General features: G+C 42.4%; 1 protein-coding gene and 1 non-coding gene across 4 annotated transcripts in view; one reads left to right on the forward strand and one right to left on the reverse strand.

Annotated features, from left to right (window-relative positions):
• Positions 1-5,725: 5,725 nt before the first annotated feature.
• trnaq-uug (transfer RNA glutamine (anticodon UUG)) lies at positions 5,726-5,797 on the forward strand. The gene has a single exon. It is a non-coding gene; the product is annotated as a tRNA-Gln (tRNA).
• Positions 5,798-5,903: 106 nt separating this feature from the next.
• The window catches only part of LOC110957101 (tensin-2-like), a 33,451-nt gene continuing 25,096 nt past the window's right edge, over positions 5,904-14,258 (reverse strand). For 2 of the 3 annotated variants that reach the window (XM_022202949.2, XM_051948650.1), the window contains 15 exons: positions 14,106-14,181; positions 13,502-13,631; positions 12,605-12,670; positions 12,380-12,496; positions 10,894-12,288; positions 10,629-10,779; positions 9,681-10,543; positions 9,426-9,557; positions 8,842-8,934; positions 8,591-8,668; positions 8,435-8,512; positions 8,096-8,264; positions 7,815-7,883; positions 7,456-7,485; positions 5,904-7,264 (listed from right to left, as the gene is read on the reverse strand). In XM_022202949.2, coding sequence (XP_022058641.2) covers positions 7,120-7,264; positions 7,456-7,485; positions 7,815-7,883; positions 8,096-8,264; positions 8,435-8,512; positions 8,591-8,668; positions 8,842-8,934; positions 9,426-9,557; positions 9,681-10,543; positions 10,629-10,779; positions 10,894-12,288; positions 12,380-12,496; positions 12,605-12,670; positions 13,502-13,631; positions 14,106-14,181 — 3,592 coding nt within the window. In that variant the 3' untranslated portion in view covers positions 5,904-7,119. The remainder of the gene's footprint in view (positions 7,265-7,455; positions 7,486-7,814; positions 7,884-8,095; positions 8,265-8,434; positions 8,513-8,590; positions 8,669-8,841; positions 8,935-9,425; positions 9,558-9,680; positions 10,544-10,628; positions 10,780-10,893; positions 12,289-12,379; positions 12,497-12,604; positions 12,671-13,501; positions 13,632-14,105; positions 14,182-14,258) is intronic. The other variant, XM_051948649.1, reaches the window with a different exon arrangement.

Consider the following 14,258-nt stretch of genomic DNA (forward strand, 5'->3'; position numbering starts at 1 on the left):
GAGAGGAGGGCCCCATCTGGTCCCATACATCCTTTTCCAAGTAATCATAAAAACAAGCAGCAGATCTGTGCAGATTGCAAAGACAATACAATTGTTGTGAATTTCTTGGAATATAACAGAAGCCGCCTTTCAAGCAGTGAGAGTCTGCACATTTTACGTCTTCAAGCACAGAGTTTTAACCTTTGTACTATTTCTGGATCCTCTCCTATATATTTTTTAAATGTTAAATACAAAGTGTTTAAACAGCTGAGTCGATATCAAATGGGATTATCACAGCAATTAAAATACATAGGCAGTATCTTAGAATTTACAAACTGCAGCAACAAGCTACACAGTTACCTCTGTTTAGAAAATATGTGTCTGGTTTTTGTTACCACACAAACCTTCCATTTATCCCCACATTGATCCAGTATGCAGTATGACCTACACTGTTGTTCTCCTCTCTAAATCCCCTTCTAGCTCTTGCACTGCCTTGCCTTCAAAATACCAAGGATTTTTATTTTTTTACAGCAAACATTCTCTAAATATTCTACTCCATTCCACATTGCACTTTTATACCCTGTGTGCCCACTGTTTGGCTAAAGAGCACAGGCCACTCAACAATTAGGCTCGCACCATAAACCCCAAGGACGCGAGCAAAGTTCACTGTCAGCTCGACTTGTTTATGCCAGCTTTGCATTCTGTCTTGCACCTCAGAACTTGCATATCCCGAGCCCCGCCAACACCTAAGACATGTGTCGTAAGCTTATTAAGTGTTGATTCATGTGCAGTAACTGGTAGTAAAGTGTGTGGGTGTTAGGTTCACGCTCACAGAGAGTTGATCCTTGTCCTGTGGCTTGGGCCCTTTCCAAGTCTGGCACCAGCACTGGATCAAGCCGTTCTACTAACAGGGATTTATTTGGCCTTACGACACCCATGTCAGACATGTATCCCGGCCCAGCCATTTTGTGTCCTCAGATGCTCCAGCCCTGCGCTGTGAGCTGGCTCGCTGTTTGGAAACGACAACAGTGGAAATCATAAATCAGAAGCACCTGACCCACTAAAACTATGGGAATTAGTATTCGTGGCGCTGGTGCAGAGACATAAATAACTTGCATAGTAATGGAGCTCATAGTGAAATATGCCTTGAGGACGGCCAGAGCTGATTTTAGGTTATTCTGTTGCAGAAAATGGCAGTAGGGGACATGTAAGCATGAGCTTAACACACACTTTAGTATGCTCACCGAGCTATAATTTGCATGCATATTTAGAGGATGTGCATTTTTGGTGTTGTGGAACATCGGTTCATTATAACATGTTATGATGGTGTTAGTCAAGCTGTGCAGTAAGATGCAGTAAAACAAAAAAGATAACTTACTGAAATGACACACTTTGCAGAGCTTCAGATTTAAGTACTGTTTAAAAACGCTGTTGTTGCGTTGTAGCACTTAACAGTAAGTAATAAACTGAAATTCAGGGACAGTTTTGGTGGTCTGAGGACAACTGCAGAGCCATCAAGAGAAGCCCAGCTGTGCATCACATGTACTTGCCTCTCTCCTAAACAAACTTACACATGTTTTTGGAATTACAGTAAGAGCTACTATGTCTCAGAGCACTCGCAGTGCCCAGACCTCTCAGGTGCACCAGCCCACTTAAAGTACCTGAGAGTAAATTCTAGTTAGAGTCTGAAAGTATGTACATGTACTGATCAGCTGACAGATGTCCTGGTGGATACGCTCAATCTTTGACGGCTCCTTTTTCTGTAATGCTTTAGTGCAATGCAACCTGTATCCATGCTATGCCTGTGAAACTCAGGATGTCCTGCCTGAGGGACTGCCTCCCTGTTCCACTTACATCTGTCATCATCAGATGCCTCGGGCAGCCTCTCAAAACCCTCACAGAGTCACTTCCCCCAGGCAAGACAGTCTGCACTTTGCATTTAGCATTAGATCAACTGAGGATGCCTCATCTTAACCCCACACTGGTCTGTCTCACTTGGTCAAGAGGAATATGAAGTGTTAGAGAATGTTGTTGATTACGACGCAGCACTCATTATAATTCCATTCACCCTCGGGGACCACGTCCAAGCAGCACTGCGAGCAACTGAATCCTGGACTTGCTGACAGGCAGGCTCCTGGTGGTGAAGATGGGCACTTCCTCCACCCTTATTCTCAACACTCCAAACACCCAACGCTGCATGTTAAAAGCTGATCACACTTCGTTGAGTGGCGCAACTGGGCCTCACTTTTAGCACTTTGGAGCGACACCATAGCTTTCAGCATAGTCACTTACAGTATTTTCATGGAGGTAAAAGAAAGATTGATTATTTCTGCATTTTAGTAGTGGCTTGATTTCTTAAATACCATCGACTAGGATGTTTGTTAGAGTCTGGCACATGCAAAGTAAAGAATGACAGGTTTTCCTACAAAGCATTTAAAGATAAAATATGCAAAAAATGTCTCGGTTAAAAAAATCTGTCAGTTTTATGGGACACATCCATTTTTGCCAGCTACAAGTTTGTAGGCTTATTTTTTTATATTATTTCTTTCCATGCCTGTCATAAACCTGGTTTCATGTGTGCGTATAAATATAGCCAGGGCCAGTGTCAAGTCTGCACAGAAAGCAGAATCCTTTAACACAGTGACCAGACCACATAAATAGGATGACGGTGAGCTTCAGGAAGTAACAAGGACAAGGAGGAAACACTCTGATCAATATGCCTAAAGTGGAGAGAGTCAGCGGTTTTCAGTTCCTCTGGGTCGGTATTGCTGATGGGAATTCAACATGGCTCCAAACATCCTCCTTTAACATGTGCCGAGTTTACATGGACTGAGAGTAACCGCAGCAGCTGCATCACTGTGTGGTGTCCAAGCTGCGCTGCCTGGGACTGCAAAGCTATACAGCACGTGATGTAAACAGTATAATTTCTCACAGGCAATAAAAAGGACCAGCCCTTCAGGACATTTACCACTGGAGATGCTTGAAGGAGACCCATGAAATCATGCAGGACTATGCTCATCCCCACCGCAAACTTTGCAGTCTTTTGACTTCTGGAAAACATTACCAGAATAGCATTTCCAGAGCTGTCAGGCTCAGGGCAGCACCGTCCTTGCTGCCATCAGACTGTTAAATTCATAACCAAACGAAACCTGCTTCCATCCTCCCTTCACTGCCTGCATTGAGATATTTTTGTTGAACAATTTCTTGCATATTTTCCTGTGTGTACAGGTAAAGCAAACAAAACATGTACATGCACAGGCTGTGAGATTTATTCAAACAGACATCCCTTTCTTGTCTTCAAAGTTTTGTGCTGCACCAAGACTTGAGCATTGTTGGGATTCCTTTGTCTTCTTCAAATATTTACTTAAAAGACCAAAGGTTATTTTTCTTCTTATAATTCCTCAGAAACAACCAAGAGGGGGTGGAATCTGTTCCTAGACCCCTGCAGATCTTAGACTTTAGAAAGCACAAAAATAACACAACTTATTGAAAACAGGTATTTCAGTTGTTACACGATCCAGTTCTCAAATGTAATGATGCTGTGAGGCTTTTATTCACAGAGAGAGAAACCTAAAACCTCACACCACGGCTCTACTGTTCTCCTCCAGATGCTCGCCAGGAGCTGCAATAGGGAGATCTGACTGCTTTAGAGGACGGCGCAGTCTATTAAAGTTCCTCTAGTTCCCTCTTCTGGGGGGATGAGGGAGGGCATGGCTACTCATCACACATTACTGTATGTTAACATGTGGGCCCCTGTGGTATAACTGTGTGTTGGATTGTTTCAAAATTACCCAGAGCTACAGCCAGCAATAAATCCCAGAGAGCCTGCCAATAAAATGTACTTCTGTGCAACCAGTTGAGCTGGTTCCAAGCAATTACACAAAAGCGGAGCCTTTGTTGTTCCTAAGCAACAAAGGAAAAATAATGAAAAAACATTAAGTCCGACAATATCAAAGTATATTATGCAAGTACATTAACTCCAAGTCATTATATCTCTCAACACAGTTGGATCAAATTTTGAGGGTGGAGTCGGGTTGAGAACGTGCTAAACAACTGGGTTTTGATAATACTTAAATTAATGTTTAATTATCAGGTGCTTTGGAACACCTAATAATAGTCTCTATGTCTTGGTTGTGTGTCACGTACAAAGCCAGCAGCCCCATTCACACCATCACAAAGCTTCTCAGAGGCTGTTAGTGGCTGCTGAAGCCTTTGAAATTTAGATTTCTTGTTCAAATAGCTTTACCAAGCACTTATAAGACCTCTCCTTTTTGCTTTTAGGAGAGTAAATGTTCTGATGCATTGTCTTGTTTCCTACTCTTAATGAAATCAGCGAAAGCAAGTCAAAACGTTGTGATCCAGCTTCAGGAGTTACTGCAGGAAGTTGGTAAAGAAGTGATATTAACAGGAGCCAAAGTTTAGTTTGTTCCTCCCAGTTGTTTGTTGGAGCCTTTCCTCTAAGTTTATGAAATTCCTGCAGGACTAGACAGCTGCAGGATCCAAATGACAGTCTCCAAAACAGAGAAAGCATGAGCACATTTATGCACAACATCAGCAACTTCATTAATTACTTCTGGTTATATATTATGCCTAATTTGGAGACAGTATCAGCCAAGTCACACTGTGCACTTTTCCTTACTTTTTGCTGTAAAAGCTGCAAAGTCAGGACATTATTTTCTGTCAGAAATTTTCTGTCAGTTTTTTTCCCCAACTAGGTAGATTTTGCCAATTCACAGCATGGTATTTGTACCATGCAAATTATGAACCATGTGAATGATGCATTACAGAATGTGATCTTGCTAATCGTTACAGTCAGTACCAAAATACCTTTAACGGGCAGTCTGGTAACAATGGAAACACATTTTATTGCAACACAGGTGGCTGTAGCTAGATAAATTATGTCAGTGGACAAAAATTAAATGATTAAAATCATAAATAAACTGTGAATGTCTAGCTTAACGGTACCCTTCAACATCTCTTTTCTTGAGCTATTTTGAATGGCAGTCACTGTAATAACCAAAATATTACCTGTACCTGCAACTTCACCTGCTGTGCACAGCAGATAATCAGTAGCTTTAGTTGTAGGTAACCAAATCAGCATGTGAAGTTTTAGTTCATATTAACACAGACGTCTCCCCTATATGTTACAGTAGTATAACAGATTCCCTGAATTTAGGAATTATTTTAGTTTTTGTGTGCCAATCCAATGTTTTCAGTAGCTCTATCTGGCCACCCCAATGGGAAAAAAAAATCTGGAGTGGACCATGCTGCTTATTAAATTGAAAAACATTTATTTTGAAAACAACGCTTTTATTTTGCGAAGTCGAATCGCGTAACGAGTAGCAAGTGTAGCTAGCAGGCTACATGGTTTAAAGTAATTGACATGTCTCTCCATTTTTGTGCTAATTATGTGTATGTTAGACAAACGTGGTAGATTGCGTGAACCTGTACGAGGACGCATATGTTAACAACGAGCTCACAACTCCTGGTTTCACAATCCGTCGCTTTTACACAGCGAGCTATCTTAGCTATTATAGTTAGCTAGGTTAGCTTTAGTTAGCTAAGTAGCATTGCCGAAACACGGGCGAGTCGTGTGGGGTCAGCAATAAACCGTCTGGTGAGATATATGACCGGAGAAATACTGTATGTAAATATAAACGACTGTAAATAGGAGAATTCGTGCAAGGTCATGAAAATTGGTATATGTAGCTAGAAGTACGTATTTGTGGTACGAGCAGGCGTAGCTGGTCCCATGGTGTAATGGTTAGCACTCTGGACTTTGAATCCAGCGATCCGAGTTCAAATCTCGGTGGGACCTCATCCTTTTAATCTGAACGTTAGGTGAGCTAAGTGTGTCTATCAAAAAAAATGTCAAGTTACATTTTCACATGAAGCCCCAAAGTAATGAAACACATACCAGCATATGGTTTGAATTTTTGAGTTTAATTTTCTTGTCAAATATGACATACACCATTCTTTTCACCACCTCAGAGGCCTAAAATATATTACTTCTTTTACATAAAAATCCAATATGAAAAATAATGATTGTGCTTAAGTCATCTAAATACTGTCTCAGCTTATAGAAAACACACAAATACCAAACAGAAAAATATAGATTAAAAACAAAACAAACAAAATATCTTTACACAACAAATCTTTGGCTTAAAGTGAAACTCTGATACTCTGTCATATGTTTCCATGGATATTTGTTAAAATTTAAAACAGGAACAAGGCTCACCTGTGATATGGAGAGACTTTTCTATACTGGCCCTTTTTATAATGACATTACCAACATTCTGGACATTGTACATTTCGTCTGAGGAGAATATACATTTAAATTCCTTGGATTTTTAAGCTTCACAAAATAAGGCCTTCTATTACTTGTAGCAGTAGAGAAGCTGCAAATATCCTCGCAATGGAGTCATGTACCTTTACGTCTTTTAAAGCCTCGTTATTTTCACTTTAATACTCATTTATATCTGTGGTTAACACTGAAACAATCATTTTATTAGTAAAGATACTGTGGAAACCCAATACCGATTGCTGCATCTATGTAGGTATACATGGAGTTAAAATGCATCCAAAGACACTTTCTTCTTAGATAATCACAATACACAACTGCTTCCATTAAATTGCTTACTTTACTGTTTCCCACTTCACATTAGGATCAGTTTACACCTTAAACATGCCGCTTACATTCTGCCACATTGTTTTGACTTTCTGAGCCCCCTTTCCTTTGCTTTGAATACTGATGTAGAGAATCCTTAATACAAATATCAGCTTGATAAATGGATTTTCTTTATCAACAGCAGAAAAAAACAACACAAAACAAATTAAACTCTTATTTCAATCTCTTTTGGCAACGATCACCAAAGCTGGGTCGCTCTTTGGCTTTTCAGACTATTCCTTTGTAACTTCTTTTTTTTTTTTTGCAAACTGACATCTAAATAAGTCTTCATTTTATAGAGCAGTGATTTGAACTGAAAATACAGTCATACAGCCGAGCATGGTGGTGCCACCTGCACAAATGCAAACAAAAATGTCAACGCATACACACTTCATTAGAAACCATGTTAAAATCATATTAACATCTCCCCCAGATCCCCTAAGAGTCCAAACTTTTGAACTGCTCCTGCTTTCTCATCTGCGTAGCTGTGGTCCCAGCATGACTTTGTTGATAAAGTTGACAATTGCCACAGCTGGTTGTTCGGGGTCCATCTCTGCAAACAGATGACACACGTTCTCCGTGGCAGCACCTGTCCGTCTGGCCACAAAGCCAAACATCCTGCACCGCAAAAGAGACATGAGAGGTCAAATGACTGGAGAGCAAACAATATTTAACACTAATAGTAGACAAATTTTGCCTGTAGAAGTCAGTTAAATGTGATGGTGATCGATTGCCATGCAAAAGGAGCACGTTGCACCAGGCGGTAATAATACTCAAAAGGAGAAACACACAGTGACACAAGCACTTACTTGCTTGTCGTGCTATCAGAATTAGTCCACCTGAAGCACGGGCACACAAATAGAGACACAGAGACAAAGCGTAGGAACACATGAATTACAAGGACATGGACACTGTTTTGTAAGAGTTTGCACTGAGTAGAAACCTTCATTCACCTCTGAGAGTAAAAAAAAAAGCAGACAAGCAACCCATAAAGAGAACTTATATTATAAAAAAAATATAAGTCTATAAAGCACATATCTCTGACAGCAACAGAAAGCACACTTAATATCACAATGTAGTGATAATCAGCAGTTGCATGTATAAGCACATGTAGTTTTCATTAACAGAGTGTAAAAATTGCACTGTGCTTATTGTCTCAGTGACCTACCTCTGATCTTGGGGGTCAAGACTGCTGAAAGTGACACTGTTGATTGGATAGTGTCTCCTAAAAAATAGCCTGTGTGAACATAAACAACTTGGTGATTCTTTTGTCTAACATTAGCATCAGGTTTGAGTATGTGACATGAAAGGCTCTGTGTCAAACTCGTGTACAAACTGCATCAGAAAGATAATACAATAACGTGTATTTCTAAAATTAAGCAGTAAAACTCACTGAATTAAAATGTGGTACTTTCAATGCCAAGTAAGATTGTAGCTCCTAAGACGTACCTTCTTTTGCTGTCGGTTAGCGTGATGCCCTGAGAGGACACTTTGAAGTGGACCACCGTTGCCACTGGACGTGGATTCAGAGCCAAAGTGCACTTGGTTGCCTTGGAGACCGCTTCCGGCCCCGTTAGCGACTCCGTTTCTACAGAGTTCAGGTAGAGCACGTTGCAAGCTGGCTCGTTAGAGAGATGAAAAAGATGTGGATTAATATTAATATGTGTTCTTATAGGTCAGTGATGTGAAAATGTGAGGCTTGAGCAGTCTCAACTGGTGAAAGGTAAGAACTGCAACTTCTACACTACGTGTGATCTTCTGTCAAGGTGGAATAAACTTGTGTTGTACCTGCTCCTTGTTTGAGAAGATCAGCTGCTGTGCTGGTATTTGTTCCACTCTGCATCTCCTGAAGCTCCCCAACCAGATCTGAAACATCACAGACTCAATTAAATATCAATATATGGGATATCTTCAGATTTGCTCAACAAATGATGCTAATATTACCTTTTTCTGGGATGCGAAGGGCACATGGCAGAGAGATGGGCGTAATTGAATGCTGGTACACTAAGGCAGATAAGCTTCCTGTGATAAATAGAAAAGAGGTGAAACATTACAACTGGCATAGATTACAGGGGTTAGAAGAAACAGAAAAGGACACTGAGAGGAAAGTAAATTTAAAAAATTGGCTTAAATTATCATCTTCCGTGTCTCATACATAGATAAACACGTGAAACATATTGCGACACATAACTGACCGAAGTAGGACTCGTTCTGACAGCCCTTGATCTTCACTCCCCGTGGCCCAGTCTCGATGAGGAAGTGTCTCACCAGCTGTTCCAGAGGATCCCCTGGGAAAGAGGAGAGGAGAGGAGGGAGGGAGCGAGGATGAAAACCAAGGCAATGCAGAACATATTTTATAAAGATGCGTGAGCAAATACACTTACAAATATAGCATAATGTAGTGCTGTATATAATATGCACCATAGAGTTTTTTCCATCATGACTGTACCTCATTTGTGTTTTCCATTTCATGCATGAACAAAATGCATGACAGTTACAAAATCCTGACCTTTCATCTCTAGTATGTATCAAACAACACAACTGGGTCGTAATTCAGACCTTTTCTCTCTGGTAAATGCCCTCGTCTTTCAGGGTTTAGTGTTTAATTCAGGCTAAAAATGTAAAGTGTCCTATTCCAAGTCAAAATAACTCACAGAAAAATCAGTGGATATACACTTTTTGATTCTGTGCTCTTTTCAAACAAAAATGTTATGGCTAAGAAGTACTAACCATGACAAAAAACTAAATTTGTTATGTGTGAAAAAGTAAAAATGGATACCTTTGCTCCCAGCAATGTTGGCGTTAGGAGGAGGAGTGGCCACCTTGAGGGCCAGACCATAGGCACCTTGGAAAGAATTACTGTCTCTGATGAGGAAAGTTCCTGGTTCCTTATCCTTTAACACAGCTATGGCTACGGTGGAGAAGACACATTAGAGCTAAGGTGTTGTAGCGTAAAATAAGAAACAGTGACAATGTACATATTGCAAAATGCTAACTACAACCATCCCTCATTGCCCTTTGTTATCCCCCTCACCTTGGTCTCTGGAGATGCCTGGTTTGTACCAGTACTTGGAGCTGTCCTGGACAAACTTGGCATTCACCCTGATGTCTACCTCCTCCCTACTGCTCTGTTGTGAAGATCCCCATCTCTGCTCCCCCACAGCAGGGGAGAAACTAACGTGGTGCGTGGGGGACGGAGCCGAGGAGGTCCGGAGTAGAGAGTTGTGTCCGTTCAGGGATGCAGCTGTGGAGGAAAAGCGTTTCTTCTCTGGAAGTGGTGGCTGCATGGCAGGGATAGTGACTGCAGTGTACCCGGTGTATGGGACTTGGGGGACATTTAATAATGAGTAGTAATAGGATGCTAAAGGGAAGTTTGGTGTGTGATATCCATCAGGTACAGGTGATGGAGGTTTGGTGTCGACTGAGCTGTCTCTGTCTGGAGTCAGTCTTTGTCCTGCTCCATCCGTAGCAGATGTGGAGCGCTGAGGAGAAGCCTGCAGCTCTGGGGAGCCAACAGGAGAGTTTGGGGAAGTGGTGGAGGGGCTAGACATTAGAGAGGCAGAAGGATTCACTGATACACTTCTGCTGCAGTCAGATGGGGTATCAGTAGGAAGGGTGGACCCATTGAGCTGCACTTGGACTGGAGTGATGATGACAGTAGCATAATTTGAAGCACGTGATTGGTTAGAACCATCTGCACTTCCTGTGGCTTTGGCTGCTCCAACCTTATGATCAGGACTCCAGCTCTGAGAGGACTCACTTGATGGCTGTGTGAGGTTTATAGATATGGTCGGAGTTTGGGTTTGTGGTTCTGTTGGTACTGGTGTGATAGTTTTGCTGTTGGACTCCAGCTGTGTCGAAGTTTCTTGGCTTTGAGGATGGCTATCAGCAGTTACACTAATGAAAAGGCAAAGTTTAAAAAAATTTAAGAAAATGAGTATTTCCAGCATTTACAAAAGTCAAAAAAGAAAATTTTACTCACCTGTCTTCTGTGTGTGTTGGGCTGCTGCTACCAATAAGAGTATAGTCATGGTCGGAGTCCAATCCAGGGGTGCTTGACTGACAGTTAGAGTCAGATTTACTCTCTGAACCTTGAGATATGTCATCCTCTGTGTCAGTCTTGACCTTTTCCACTTCGATAGGAAAGATTAAAAGACATGAGATGAAGGTATAACAAAGAAATGACCGATGAGTGATACAAAAAGCAAGAAAGGTCAGTCCATCCTACTGGATCTGTCCTCATTCACCTTTGAGATGCTCAGTGTGCGCCTGGTCTCTGGATCCTGAGGGTGTCTCGGGCAGCCTTCCTCTCCCAGGAGATGGGCTGCTAGCCGGCAGAGGCGAAGCTGATCCAGAGTACCCCGAGGCATAACCCCGACTCTCATGGCTCTCAGCTGGGGACGACTGGTAAGGAGAACAGGGGCAGGAGTGTCGGGGCTGTGGAGGGGTGTGATATCCACTGCTGGCTCCATCCCGAACATCTAAGAGTGAATGGGGAATGGGGTAGCTCTGGTGAGGTGCGAGAGCAAGTCTAGGTTGCTCCGGGTTTGGAACCTGCTCCAAAGTGGAATGGCAGAGGCGAAATGCTGGCATGGGTGGTTTGCACTGCCAGAACTCGGCCTCTCTTGCCATCTCCCATGGATTTTCAGTTTCCCATAGCGGAGGTGCCTCTCTTGTTCGTTGTATCCCTGCTCCCTGGGACCAGTGTGGGTTTTCAGACTGGTCTGGGTGCAGTGGGTGGAATGTTCTGACCGACTGGTGCTCTCGCCTGCTGGAGCAGTCCTGACAGTGGCAACCAGAGGAGGAGGGTTTGGGAGAGCCGAAGAACATTTCTCTGTAAGGGCTCGATGGCTGTGACTGGTGTGGGGAGAGGTGAGAGCCTGGGCCGTGGCTGGAATAATGGAAAAGATGACACTCCTCCCCAGTGCACAGTCTGTTTGAGGCTGGCAGGGTGTGACTGTGTGGGTGTTCATGAGTGGGATAAGGGTAGCATGGCCTGTGGAGACAGGGCAGGGATGGAGGAGGGGGAGGTGAACGTTCCCATGGTAACTCTGGTAAAGGATGGGCACTATGGCGATGGCAGAGTTCCATATGAGCTGAGAGAGGAGGAGGAGACACCGATTTGGATGGTAAAGCCGGCAAAGTTTGGCTTTTTGGGTGGTTTTTAATGCTGTTGCATCGTCCGAGACAGTGACCATTAGAGAGGCAGAGCTCTCTGTCCCGCTCCCATCCCACATCAACACACTTCATACTTGCTCGACTGCAGCATGATTGCTCTCGCCTCAGACCCCCAGGACTCGAAGGGTCTCCATCATCTAAAATTGCTGTTTCTCTATCCCTTTCTTTCCCTCTTGCCTTCTCCTTTGCTTTATCTTCCCCATCTGCTCTCCTCAATGGGGAGTCAATGTTGTCTTTTTCAGGGCAGTTAATGGACGGAGAGGTGTCTCCGGGGCGATCAGAGGGGACTGAGGAGCAGCTGGAGTTGGGGCTGTAGGTAAGAGGCTGGGGCTGGGCGGGAGCTTGGGGTTTCACCGTTGGGCTGCTAGTGAGGCATCCATTGGGTGATGCTGCACCTGCTCCACGGCGCTTTTTCACTTGAGCGTACAAGCTGCCGTCCAGAGGCCCCCTCGTATGAGAGATATCTGATGGAAAGAAGAAGAAAATGTGATGTCGTGGTTGATTTCACCCTCTTATGGAAAGCTTGTGTTTTACACCTGTGTCTATGTTTCTTACTTTCCATGCTGTCTTGATGGTGCAGATTGAAGTTCTCATAGGAATCCCATCTGACCACAGGATCCGAGGTGTTATAGTCCACTTTGATGGAGGCATCATTCTTGCGGTATTCTCGACCTTGGAAAGCAGGCGTATTGATATGAAGCACAAGAAAAATGTTAAAAACGACATTAGGATGCATACATCTAGGAACGCAGTGACAGGCAGACTGATGATAATATTCACCTTTCATTTTTTCTGGGCCAGTGGAGAAGATAAACTCCACTGTAGCATCTGGAGGGAACCTGTCATCTACAGAAAGACAAGAATATAAAAGCAGGGACTAAAATATCCAGACTGTAACAACAGAGAGCGATAAAAACATCCACAAGAAGGTGTGATCTGTGAAGTAGAAAAACAGAAGTTAAAAAAAGACACTTGCTTTTACTGTTTTCATAATGGAAATAAATAGGCCAAAAAGACAGAAAGAAGATTTTTAGAAGACAGAGAATGGCCTAAGTAACCAGAGCAGAACATGGCAAAGAAATCTTGCATCTGAATTGAGCTTTCTTTTTACTTTCTTGCCTGAGTGTGGGTATTATTATTTATACACTGTATGTATGCATCAGCACGTAATGCTTACATGCAGCTGTGATGAGGCTGCTGCTTAGTGGACCATGTGCAAACATTTCAGTTTTATTGGAAGTGACACTGTCATTAGCTGTTTGTCTCAAAATACACACATGCTGCGCAATGGTCTGAAGAATAAAAGGGTCTTGATTTACACACTCATTTAAACGATTTCAAGAGGGAAACAAGAATCTGCAGCAGGAGATGACCTATTTATTTATATGTTTACTCTATATTCAAGAGAAAAGAAGCAGGCCACAGTGATGTAGTACAGTATAGTTTTAAATACGCTCTCCTCTGTTATTTAATTTCAATTTTATTTCTACAGCACCTATTCACAACATAAGTCCTCTAAGGGAACGTTTCATAGTAAGGTCAAGACCTTTCAATATTATTAAGAGAAACCCTTTAATTCCCTCAGAGCAACGCCTCTATGATGGTAAGAACAATTGTATATTTGTATCACTTTCCTCTCCATGCATTCCCAAGCTACTGATCCTGTATTTTTTGTACCTGTGCCGGCCAAGTCTAGTTCAGTCTTGCCAAACCACAGCTGGGCTCCATGAACAGTGCAGGTGTGGAACTGGACTCTGAAGACCACCTCCCTCTCCGCCGCTCGGCTCCGTCGGTGGTAGCACTTCACCTACAGACAAGATAAGATAAAGATAAGAGAAAAGAGAAAAATGTATAATACGAAGGCTCACTTCAAATGAAATGTATCGAAACGTATAATAGACCTAGCATAATAGACCAATAATCAAATTTTCATTTTACATTTTAGTAGTTGTTGGTGCTATGGCAACCAATTACACTGAGGTAAATGAAATACCTGTTTATATATCTGGGTTGCTAAGAGCTTGTTGTCTGGATCTGTGTACGCTCTTAAAGAGACATGCTAAACAGTGGCAGGAAATACTTAGGTATGCAAAGTCTGCAGAGGATTTAAAGCTTAAGCAAGAAAAATTGGGAGAAAAAAGTGTTTTACGTCGCAGTTTATTAAGGGTTAATGGAAGTCGCAGACTGCTGCACCGGTAATTGCAGTTAATGCAGCGATGTACTGTGTAAATGTGTGGATTTTGAGGTATTGACATACAATGCTCCATAAACTATTTCTCACCATAATGTCGCCCTTTAACAGTAGCGCCGGCTCCATAGTCACACACAGCTTTCTCGCTCTGGAGCTCTGAGGATCACTGGACACACACAGACACACACAGAATAAAAACTGCTTCAAACGCCCATAAAACAAGTCAAAACATGTCTCAGTTTG

Source organism: Acanthochromis polyacanthus, chromosome 5 (assembly GCF_021347895.1).
Source record: "Acanthochromis polyacanthus isolate Apoly-LR-REF ecotype Palm Island chromosome 5, KAUST_Apoly_ChrSc, whole genome shotgun sequence".
Classification (NCBI taxonomy): Eukaryota; Metazoa; Chordata; class Actinopteri; family Pomacentridae; genus Acanthochromis; species Acanthochromis polyacanthus.